This window comes from Elephantulus edwardii, unplaced genomic scaffold, assembly GCF_000299155.1.
Source record: "Elephantulus edwardii isolate Elephantulus edwardi_28Jun2011 unplaced genomic scaffold, EleEdw1.0 scaffold00003, whole genome shotgun sequence".
NCBI lineage: Eukaryota > Metazoa > Chordata > Mammalia > Macroscelidea > Macroscelididae > Elephantulus > Elephantulus edwardii.
The window spans coordinates 20719673-20732245 of record NW_006399753.1 but is presented as its reverse complement, the minus strand read 5'-3'; the positions used below and the strand labels follow the sequence as shown (position 1 = coordinate 20732245).

General features: G+C 42.2%; 1 protein-coding gene across 1 annotated transcript in view; it reads left to right on the top strand.

Annotated features, from left to right (window-relative positions):
• Positions 1–12573, top strand: part of COL14A1 (collagen, type XIV, alpha 1) — a 226996-nt gene that overhangs the window by 172553 nt on the left and 41870 nt on the right. Inside the window, exons 40-41 of the mRNA XM_006879473.1 lie at positions 7174–7227; positions 8536–8607. Coding sequence (XP_006879535.1) covers positions 7174–7227; positions 8536–8607 — 126 coding nt within the window. The remainder of the gene's footprint in view (positions 1–7173; positions 7228–8535; positions 8608–12573) is intronic.

Sequence of the window (12573 nt, the reverse complement as noted above, 5' to 3'; positions counted from 1 at the left end):
AGTATCAGACGTATAGCTTGCTCTTGGGTCTTTTAGCCTGGCCGGGGTTCGCAGAGTCTGTGACTTTCTGCCTCTTTGGCCTCTTAGACTGGTGGTTGGTCTTAATCCTTTTCTCCAAGCAGCAGCTCTATTTCTTCTGGTAGAAAGCCAGGCTGGTATTGGCTATTGGTTGCAGCAGGCCAGAGCCAGGCCACAGGGTTTGAACTTGTGCGTCGGGAATCTCTTCAACCATCTCATTAGCCCACACAGTTTGACTTGGCTCATTTCGTCAAATTCATCCGACGCCAGCTTCTTCCAAAAATCCCACTGTAACTTCCTAATGGGGCATTACTAGAAGGCTTTTAACAATTGACCGTGGTCCAGAAGCTTCAGGTTAGTGTCCTGCCATAGCACTGGAGGCTTTACAGAAGGCATGGACGATGAAAAGCAGAATTGTGTTGTGGCTTCTGTGTGCTATTTGTGATAGCTACCTAAACACAAACAGTTTAGCTTCTGGATTAGTTTTTGCTCACAGCACGATTTGTGGGCAGGCTGGTCTCATCCATTAGATGCCGTATGTCTAGCAATGACAAACTTATTTGAAGTGTACAAAAAACCACTGGAGACTTAAATGTCTTTCTATATAGATAGAGATGTTGTTGGTTTTAGGTGACTTCAAATTGACTGTGATTCATAGCGACCCTGTGAGCAACAGACTGAAGCCCTACCCCGGCCAGCTGCAAAGGGACCTATGTATTTGCTGTAAAGTCTTGAAGAGAACAGGGTAGGGTGGAAATTAAAAGATGATTAATCAAATATTGATAAAATGCATTTTTCAAATTTCAGCAATAGTTACATTTCATACTCATATGAATATTGATAATTTTTAAAGCAACCTAAGACAGCGTGGCTGTTGCCATTAGCAAATAGAAACAGGAATACACTAGAACCAGTTATACAGCTGTGGAGAGAGGGTGGTGGATGAGGAGGATGAGGACAACCAGAGGGAGAGGGAAGTCAGTAGGACAGCAGTGGTCAGAGGACAGACGCGGAGGAGGAAGGACTAGTCAGGGTGCAAAGGGGACTGGATGAGATGGGGACAAAAGGCATTGATCAATAGTAAACTGTGTGAGGCACAGTCCATATGCATGTGTTCATATAAAACACAGTATATATGAATGAAACACAATGCTTATGAATGATCGTGTGTTATCCAATTTTAAAAGATAATTAAAAGGGGAAAGAAAGCAAATTATAGGTTATATTTTCTTATACTGATAAATCACTGCCAACGATAACTGAGTAAGTTGCTCACAGGCAAATGTTTCTACAAACAAACTCTAAGTCCTTTCAACTCTTTTATAGCAAGAAGTATTTTAAATGTGGGCTGAGGCTGTATATTAATATTTTGAGGTGGAAATATAAAAAAATGGAAAATACATGAAACCACTATAAAGTATCAGTATGTGTGGGTGGCCCATTTAATGCATTTTTAAAACTATATTTGTAGTTTTCAGTGAATTCCTGTATTGTGCTTACTGTCTAGTGTTCTCTTCATTCCTGTATTCATTCTTTATTACATAATTAAAAATTTCTGATCTTTTTGATGCTACTTAATCCAGAAACACATCTTCTCATCTTAGTTCCTTCGAGGAAATGAAACTTTTATAGATACAGAAATGCTCTGAGAAATGTAAATTTGTTTTTCACTATCAATAATTATAGTCCATTCACCGGACTTTAATGAAGATTACACTGGGTCCTTTGGATTATATTCACAATAGGGGGAATGGCTGAGTCAAATGGTATTTCTGTTTTCACCTTTCTAAGAAAACTCCAGACTGACTGCCTTCTACAGTGATTGTTTTAGTCACAATAGCAAAAGAGAAAGTGTGGTACATCAACACTATGGAATATTATGCAGCATTGAAAAAGCAATGAACTCAGAAAACACTACACAACATGGATAAGTCTGGAAAACATTATGCTGGGTGAACTATCTCAGTCACAAAAGGACAAATACTGCATATAACCACTATTATAACAATAAGATGGCTACAATGCGGTGGCGTAGCAGGAAAAGAATGAATAGGTAATGAACACTGCAGTGGAAAAGGGGAAAGGAAGGCAATCTGAAAGGAATGGACAATTAGACATTAAATGAATGACACTTAGCAGTCTGAAACAGGACAAGTATTACAAAGTGAATGGAGGAGGAGAGGTAGGAAAATGTGCATGTATGAATGAATGAAAATCAATCTCTTTGTAAACTTTCACTAAAGTCAATGTAAAATTGAAACACTTTTACAATGTACAACTTTTAAAAAATGGTACAGTGAAACCCAGTGCTGGGACTTGACCATGAACCTGTCCTTGTCAGAGATGTTTCATGGAGCTTTCCTTTCACTCAATTTCCCACCACGTTGTGGTATGCATCAGAACTTTATTGCTCTTTAGTTACTACATAATTTTCTACTGTATACATGTACCATGTTTCGCTTATCTCTTTGTCTCTTAATGGACATTTCAGTGTTTTCTGTAACTAACTGCTGTGAAAAGGGCTGTGATGAGCCCGGGTGAACTAGTGTCTGTCTGTGTTGCTGTCTTCATTTCATCTGATGCGTAGACCTAGGGTATCTCGTAGGTAGGACTATACTGACAACTTACCCAATCTCCTCTCTTAATCATATCACACTAGATTAACTCCTAGATAAGCTAAATTACTGTTAAATAAAGTTAAATTCATCTCCAACAGTGTCAATGTTATCGTTTTACCTTCCAGGTAATATATCTGTAGTGTCTAGAAGTCTAGAAGTCTAGAGAAAGCATGACTGCTCCCAAGATTGTCCTCATAGGGCCACCGTAGTCAAGAGCATGAAGAAGGTAGGGTTTTCCTAGAGGTTAGAGAAAAGGATTAAGTATATCCTTTACTGTTGATCTTCCTGGGAACAGTACCTCATTCTACAGTTTAGGAAAATATGCTATGGCTTCCTTCCATCACTCTGTGGAAAGAGCCTTCTGTGGTTACTTTAGAAATTCTTCCAGATGGGTTCCACCTTGGGGGGAGATTTCCCAGCAGCTGTTGGGCTTTGTGTAGGCTCCAACTGACACCTTTGCTTCCAAGCAATGCTGGGAGAGTTGTGAAGCAGGAAGCAAAAGTCGTCTTCTCAAAAGTTTTCTTAAGTGATTGAGTATATGCCAGAGTTCATAGTTCTATTCTAAGAATTTAATCTAGGAGGGAAATGTTATTGTTGGCTGTCATCAAGCCAACTACAGTCCACAGGAAACATATGAACAACAGATGGAAATCGTACCCTGTCCAGGGCCTTCCTCACTGTCTCCTCCACACTCAGACCTACTATTGCAGTCACAGCCAATCCATCACATAGACATTTCTAGATCTAAAACAATTTAAAAAGTAAATAAAAAAAAAATCCTCTCCCTCCTGTTTTAAAAAAGGAAGCATCTCCATCAGTAATCTGAGGGAGTTCACCTGGATTGGCTCCAGAGCCCTATCCCTCCCTCATGTTTTCTGATTCTTTAATTCCCTTCTTCCCAGATAGTTTCTATTTAAATTCCAGACATTTAAAATAATTGTTTTGAGGTCTGTGTCAGTATTCATGTCATTGTTTGGTTCACAAATTCAACAAATGGTGTTGTGTGTGTGTGTGTGTGTGTGTGTGTGTGTGTACTTACTGTGTACCAAACATGCCATTGCAACTTTCTCAGATATAACAGGGTTGCTGACTGAAGTGACGAACCATGCGTGATTGTAAAGAAACAGCTGTTCAGTAGGATAAAACCCATCCAACCAGACCCATGGCAAGCAGTTCTCATCGTGACCCCATGGGACAGAGTGGACCTGCCCCAGAGGGTTTGGAGGCTATAATCTTTACAGAGCAGACTGTTCAGGCTTTTCTTGTAGACAATTTGGATTGCCAACCCTTCAGTTAACAGCTGAGAGTGTAACCAGTGTTCCAGTAGGCCTTCTTGGGTATCAGGGTACTAGTAAGAAGCTGCACTGCCATCTGGAAGGCGTGTGGTTCAAATCCACCAGCTGCTCTTTGGGAGAAAGATAAACAATCTCCTCCCATGTGATTTACGGCCTCTGAAAACTGACTGGAGCATCAGCCATGAGTCTGTTCCAATTCAACAGCACACAACAACCATATATGTATATAAGCCTGATGATGTATCGAGCTGCTTGCAGAAGGGTGGATCACAGGAGAAAGGTGGACAGTGTCTTTCCAGAAAGATCTATGGTCTCAGAGACCATAGATGGAGGATTGTTAAGGGTTGGAACCAGCTTGGTGGCAGTGATTGTTGGCTTTGGCTGTGTTGTTGTTGTTTTTGTTATTGTTATGAACTCTTGCGTTGTCTACTACTCATAGTGACCCTGTGAACTCAGCACCACCTTCATCATGTCTGATATGCTCAAGCCTTTTGTGACCGTCACTGTGTCAGTCCCTTTTGTTGAGGTCATCTTTTTCTCTGACCCTCCACCTTTCCTGGCATGGTGCCATCTCCCCAGAACTAGTCCCACTTCACATCGGGTCTAAACTACATGACATGGGTTTCCACAATTCTTGCATCTAAGGAGGACCCTGGTTGTACTTCCTCCAGGATTTGTTTGTTCTTTTGGCGTCTCATGGAATGTCCCGTATTCTTAACCAACACCACAAGTCGCATCAGTTCTTCTTCTGTCATCCTGAACCATTGTCCAACTTCCTGACGCGTCATAAGCAATTGAAATACCGTGGCTTGGATCAGACACACTTTGCTCTTTAAATTGGCACTGTTGCTCTTTCGCACTCTGGAGAGGTCTGTGACAGCAGAGTTTCCCAGCACAATAAGTCTTTTGATGTCTCGACTGTATATGTATATATATTTTTTAAAATTTTTTTTATTATTAATTTCAATGAACATCTACAGAGATTTTGGAATTCCATTCATTCATTGTTGCACTTTTCTCCCCACCCCAGTATATGTATATATTTTTAAGGAGACCTGGAGGTACAATGGTTACGCACTCTACTTACATGATAATGGTTCCATACTTGCGAAGGAAAAGGTCTGTGGTTCAAACCTGCCAGTAGCATCAAAGGTGAACAGACTTGACAACTTGCTGTAAGGATCACAGCCTCATAAACTATAGGGCAGTTCTGTTCCTTCCTGTGGTTGCTAAGAATCAGAACTGACTTGACAGCACCCAGCAACAGCGTGTATTTGTACATCAAACTAAACCCACAGTCACTGAGTTGATTCTGACTCATGGTGACCCTCTGTGAGGTTTTTGAGGCTATAAATGTTTATGGGAGGAAACTGGCCATCCCCTCTGAGTGGTTGGTGGATTTGAACTGCAGACTTTAGGCTGTTGTCCTGGGACATCACACAGTATGTTATCAGGACTCCTATATTTGTATACAAACAACCGTAAAATCTCAGTGGTGTAAGATGCATGGGAAGCTTGTTGCTTGCTTACAATCCAGTGCTGTTGACAAGTGAAGGTGGAGGAGTGGGGTAGGTGAGATGTCACTCTGCTTCACATCACTGAGAACTCAGGGTCCTTTCCTCTAAGACATTGTCTTCAACACATGGCTCTAAAGTTCCCAGAGAAGAGGAGAAGGAAATAGAGACTCCCTGTGGGAGATTCTTATAAAGCTAAACCGGAAGTTCACTGGCCAGAACTCAGCCATGTGGCTCCAATAGAGTGATGAAGCAGGTAGGAAACGTTGCTCACAATGTGCCTCGGCTGAAGAGGACGGTGACGACTGTCAGTGAGCTCTAGCATTGCCTGCTCCATCCTGGGTTTTTTTAAATTTTTTATTTTCTTTTATCATTTCGTGTGTGTGTGTATGTGTGTGTGTGTGTGTGTGTGTGTGTGTGTGTGTGTGTGTGTACTGTCAAATCAGATCTGACTGGTACAGGAAGAGATTGTCCCTCCTTCTGCAGCAGAAAGTTTGGTGGACTTGAACCGCACACCTCTGGGATTGCAGTGCAGCTTCTTGCCACTAGGCCACCAGAACGCCCCCCATCCTGGGTTTGACTTTCTTTTATTTCAAGGGCATCCAGACCATACGCTGTCGTTAAACACTTACTACACCGTCTCTTCAGTGTCTCTCCCAACTCACACTCCAGTTCCTTTTGACCATCTTCATCTTGCCTCTCTTCCATTTATTTGAGACTTGGAGGCGGGGGGGAGGAAGTGAAATGGGATAGGGAGCTTAAGAAAGTGACTTTTCCGAAGCAAGACACGTGGAGAAGGCAATTGGCGAGGAAAGGAGAGTGAATGTTGAAAGAAGAGCAGTCAGGAAGCCAGGAGAGGTCAGTTAGGGTTGATGTGAGATGGATTGATCCAGGGGACTGATTTAAGGGGAGACAGATCCAAAGGGATAAAGTCCACTTCCTGACATAGTAGGAGGTAATATCTTGGGGAAAAAAGAACCAGTTATAAAATTCTAATTGAATATTCTCTCTCATGTTTTTAACTGCATTGGAAAAACCAGCATCCACAATTAAAACATTTGAACCATTTAAGTATAAGTCTTTGCAGCTGTTGTATTTCCTCAGCACTCATGTAAAATAACACGTACACACATTTAGTAAGTTAAGAAGATATTTTTATAAAGAACATAGTTTGCTTTCTCCCTAGACTCTTCCAGCACAGAACAGAAAGCAAACTTGAGTTCATTTGTGAACCCATAATGACACTCGCTCAGCAAACCTGCCCAGCGGTCAGGTCCACTTGTCAGCCCGTCCAGGCTGCTTCTGAAGAGTTGTGGAGTTGATGACCGCAGGATACTCCTAACGTGTAATGCGAGCACGTGCGATAGTGAGTCCTTCTAAGAGTTGTTGTGAAAGATACAAATCCTTCTTGTCTTACCAACCAAGAACTGCCACTTCTCACTTGTTAGACTCACTCTAACCAAAACATTGCGTTGAATGGACTTCTCGTTCAAGCTCATAAGTGACATTTCTTACACCCACACTTCTTGCTGTGGACAATTAAATGGAGCCAAGAGACATAAGATCTTGCCAAAAACAATCCCCGTGAAGAGCTTGAAAGCACTGATTCCTGGGGAGTCCAGAGCAAGTGGCCGGGCTTGTCCCTGCATATGAAAAGGGGTCAGATGAGCTTATTCTGGGAGGCCTGTGAGCGATGTGTGGTTAACACTGCCTGTTTTGTTTCCCCAGGGCTTTACTGGAAAGGACGGAGCGTCAGGCCCACCTGGACCACCAGGGCCAATTGTAAGTAGCCTCAGAAATAACTGGGAAGGATGATGTTTTCAGAGACTCCATCTCTTTTGGCAGACTTTATCAGATCTTCACATTGGCTGCCATATTTGCCTTAACCAAACAACTCATCCCTGATACAGAGCTCTTCCTAAAACAGTTTGCAAAAATAGTACACCCTCTGGCTTGAGTATTTGATCTCTGAGCCATTTGGCTATAGGATCACCCTTGCTGATTTGAGGTTTTTATCAGATAAAAGTTAAGACTTGCATTTGAAAGAACCACAGCCAATCAATGTTCTAAAACCTGTGTGAAAGTAATAGCTTTACCACAATCCACAAAAGCAGTGTTCTACATCTTATTTTGGTGAGCAGCAATTAGGGTCCTAAAAGCTTTCAAGCAACCATCTGAGGTGCAAGTATTGATATGAAATACACAGATGTACTGAAATGAATCATCCAAAGGGAAGGAGCCACACAAATGACACTCCTCGTCCCTGAGACCATCAGGACTCCGTGGTGCCTGGCGACTGCCACTGATAACTCTGTGAGAGATCTCAGGAGAAGATCATGTATAAGACAGCGGGGAAGGGAGATGTGGGAATGTGCAACAAAACCTCAGACGCATAGAAAAGGCCAAGCTTAGTTTGCTGATCCGAGAGAGACAGGTGTGGCCTCTGAGACTATAGTCCTCGGTCACTCCTTGAACAAAACAGCCTTGTGGTTCAATTTACTGCCAAAAAGTAGACGGCCCTATAAACTGACCAGTAATACCAGCGAGACCCTCACACCCGAGAATAACCAACCGTCTGTAAAGATATTACTATATGAAAATCAATAAAAAAGAAATTTTTTTTAAAAAAAAAGTCAACAGAGCAGCATTTCCCCCAAGAATAAGGCCCTAAAGGCAAGAAGAGATGGGACAGAAGGATTAATGGAAGTGAGATTTGTAGAAAGGAAGGAGGAAGAGTGTGACTATATTGTGGGTGGTGTAAGTGACGTTATCAAGCAAAATATGCATGAGTGCTTGGGAAACCCAATTTTCTTTGTAAATCTTTGCTCATATCACTTTTTTTAATTTAACAAAGTGAAGTCTTCCCTTCTCTTTCGGGAGTTGGAAATGGGAATGACTCTTTTTTTGTTGGTTTTTTTTGGGGGTGGGGGAATGACTCTTGAGACTTGAAGTCCATTCCAGTGGGGGGTGGGGGGCCGCGAGAAGCCTTCGCCACGTGGGGTTGTAGCTCCTGCTACAAAGTGGAGCAAGTCATCACCCATGAGAAGCTGCATGTCCTCACCTCTGCACCTTGTCCTGCCTTTCTAATAGGGCATTCCTGGAGCTCCTGGAGCCCCCGGGGTCACAGGAAGCATGGGACCTCAAGGCGCCCTGGGACCACCTGTGAGTATACAGCAGCAGTCAGGGACCTCAGGAGTCTAGTCTCCACAGTCGTTTACGTGTTTAAATTTACTCCGTCACCCAAAAGTATTTACTCGCCTTCAGGCTCTGTGGGATTCCACAAAGGAAGCCAGAGAAACTCCTGGAATAAAGATGTAGATTGTACATACATGTAGCTGAAGAAAGAGGTCCCAGCCAACAATAACCACTCGTGCTGCTTCTTATATATGTTTCCATGGTTTGTTCTTCAGCATTTGGCTAAGTCAGCTCAATGCCTTCTTTCCGGGGTTTGGTTAAATGATGATGTGTACCAAATACATTTGACTACCAAGGTGTGACTAACAGGTATAAAAGAAACCCAACAAACCCAAGTTTTGAGAAATTGTGTCATTAATTATAGAAATAAATTTTTTCATCTCTGAGTTCTCCAAGCTAGAACTTCCAAATAAAACACACATGCACACACCCCACACATACATACAAAGAGGTGGATGAATAGCAGTGTAAGCGAATGCACAATTAATGGAAGTGTTTAACTACTATTTTTGTGCTTTTTATCTCTTGTTATTGTTTTTATGTGCCATTGAATCACTGGCAACTCAACCCCCACGTACAAGAGCCCTAAGCCCTGCTCTATCCTGTGCCAACCTCACCGTCTCTGACTCACCTACTCCCATAACCCCAGTCACTGAATTGATCCATCTCATCGAGGGTCTTCCTCTCCTGCGCTGTCCCTCCACCCTCCCAAGCATGACATCCCTCTTCAAGGACTTAACATTTGAATGTGATTGATGGAAAAGTGTCAGGGACAAATTGAGAAATTCATGGTTTCTAAAGCCACATTTGACAACTTCGGTGACTTGCATGCTGTTTATAGTAAATATACAAAGTAGTCAGGATTCTGATACTACTGTGATATAATAAGCCTTCATCCATAAACCAAAGTATTTGAAATGTTTTAATGTATGGGCTACCGCAAACATGCTAAGAATTCTTGGAGCATTAAAATGTGAAGGGATAAGAGAGGTGAATGCATTTGATTGCTAATACTCTGGAGCTAATGACACTTTTGTTGTTGTTGTTGTTAGGGGCCGGATCTTGTTGTTTCTATTGTTAGGTACGGTCAAGTTCACTCTTGCTCATAGGGATCCCAAGTACAAGAGCTGAAAACCTTGTCCTGTCCTGCAGTATTCTCACTGTGTGGTGTCTCCGTCATTGTTGCAGTCACTGTGTCAATCTGTCTTGTTGAGGGTCTTCCTGTACATTAGCCAACCTTTCCAGGAATGGTATCTTTATCCAGGGACTGGCCCATTGTGACAACATGCTGACAGCATTTATGACAAAGCCCCATCATTCTAACCTCTAAGGAGCCCTTTGGTCACACCTCCTCCAAGACAGATTTGTAATGGGTGTGTCCAGGACACTTCACCAAAATTCAACACATCAGCTATTCTTCTGTCTTCCTTGTTGATAGTCCACCTTTCACATACATATTAAGCATTTGAAAAAATACCATGGTTTTCCGGCACACTTGAGTCTTTAAAGTGACATCCTTGCTCTTTAGCGCTGTAAACAAGTCCTTGAAAGCAGATTTGACAATTTGTATAAAATGGCATTTGATTTCTTGGCTGTTGCTTTCATGGGTTTTGGTTGTTGTTGTTAAGTGCTGTCGAGTTGTAGGCTATGAACAAAAAGACCTGGACACTGGTATAACTTTCATCCTTCAGTTTCATAGGGTTTCCAGAGGCAAGCTATTTTGGAAGTGGATGCCACTCCTGCTTCCAAACTTGTTTTAATTGGGGAGCTCCACCAAACACTGTCCACCATGGGTAACCATTCTTGCATTTGACATGTCAATGTCACAGTGTTCAGCTTCACAGCAACTGTGAGTTTTCTCTCTGTACAACAAGTGGACAGGCCAGTGCTATACAACCTAGAAGAATGTTTCACCAAAAACAATTAAAACCAGGCCTGAGGGGCCTTGGATTAGAGTCACCCACCTTTGGCTTGGTTAGGGATTCAAAGAAAGCAAAGTCCTTGACACCTAGTCTTTTCTATCACAATGCTGCTTATTGGTCCAGTTGTGAGGATCTTTATTTTCCTGGTGTTGACATGTAATTCCTACCAGAGGCTGTAGTCTTTGATCTTCTTCAATAAGTGCTTCTTCACTTTTCTTCAGGTAAGGGTGTGTCATCTGCATATCACAGGTTGTTCATGAAAACAGCAATTTTTTTTTTGTTTTTTCTTTTTTTTTTATTGTCTTTTATGTTAAACTTTCTACAAAAAGATGTATAAATGTTAATTAGAGAATCTATCTACAAAACGTTGTCTCTCATTAAGCATTACATGACTTGGTGTACATTTATAGACTGACAGGTATAAGCACATAAAAATAGTTTTACGTAATACGCTGCGAAATATGCTGACTCCTCCTCCGCCTCACCCCGGAAGCGCCTCCTCCTCTATCCTCCCCATCACTCTCATCATCCTCCGTTTCTGCGGCCGCATTGTTTTTAGGGCTGCCTCCTCCAAGCAGCGAGGTAATTGCTTTGTTCCGAGCATTTGTGCTGGCCGACACCTCCCCTTCTTCCTCCTCTTCATCAGGGTCCAGATGTTCCATGAGAAGTTTGAAATCAAGATACTGCTTCACGACGCTCCTCTTCACCTCCTCTGTGATCTTGGAATTAGCCATATCGCTCCTCAGGAAGTCCAGTGTTTGTTTGGGATGAAAATGAACTCCTGTTTTTCGATTTATCGCTTTATCATATACTTTTGCAGATTCAGATGGAGAGTATTTCTGAATTTTACTATCAGAAAATCCACAGAGATTCTTCAAAGAAAACAGCAATTTTGAGTTGCCTAAACCAACACAGATTTACTATTTTGCAGTGCTGTCAGCAGAAGTCTGAATTGCATTTCAGTGGGCTCACATCAGGGTGTGCACAGTGTCTGTTTGGAGCCTCTGGAATCCACCTTCATGCATTTTCTCGCTTCTAGAAGCTTCCCCCATTTGAGAGTTCATGACATGATTGCATACCCAGCTACAAACCTAAATGGTCACCAGTTCAAACCTACCAGCTTCTCTGTGAGAGGATGATGAATCAGTTAGCTTCCGTAAACATTCTCAGCCTTGACTGATGGCATTCGGGTTCCCTGCTGCCTTCAATGCCAAGGTTAGTGCAGTTTTGCACCCATAGTCATATCCCCTCTGCCCAGAGCTGTGAAAGATTCTGACTTTTATGTTCTATCTGAGATGCCAGCACATTTTACATACTCTCCAGCTCAAAATCCTTAAGGAAATCATACCTTCAAAGTCTCTTTTGCCATACAAGATACCATATTCATAGGTTCTAAGGATTAAATTCTTCTCTGCTTACCGCAGTGAAGCAGACTTTATAGAAGCCATTAGTTTTCATTCAGAAAAAGGTCACTCTTCCTCTAACTGCTCATACATTCTTGTAATGTTTTATCTTATAATTTCATTTCAATAAAACTTTCCCTTTCCAGAGTCCTTTTGCTAGGCTAAGATACATGTGACAGATATGCAGGTACAGAGATACACATAAGTTATGAATGCAAAGGAATGCGTTTAGATCTTGTTGTTGTGTACCAAGAGTCAGAACCAACCCATAACTGACCTTCTGCCAGGTGTTCAGAGGCAGTTAATTGCATGGGAGAAAATCCTTCTCCCACAGAGCAGCTGTTGGCCTCGAGCTGCAGGGATTGCAGTGCAGCTTCTTACCACTAGGCACCAGAGGTCTTTATTAAATCTGAGCTCCTGATTTAGATCTTAGTAGATCTATTTTAGTCGTCAGAACAGAGCAAGGGAACGCTGCATGGTTCAAAATTGGGAAGGGCGTACGCCAGGGATTCATCCTATCTCCATACCTTTTCAACCTATATGCAGAACAGATTATCTGGGAGGCTGGGCTCTATGAGGAGAAATGTGGGGTCAAGATTGGTGGACGA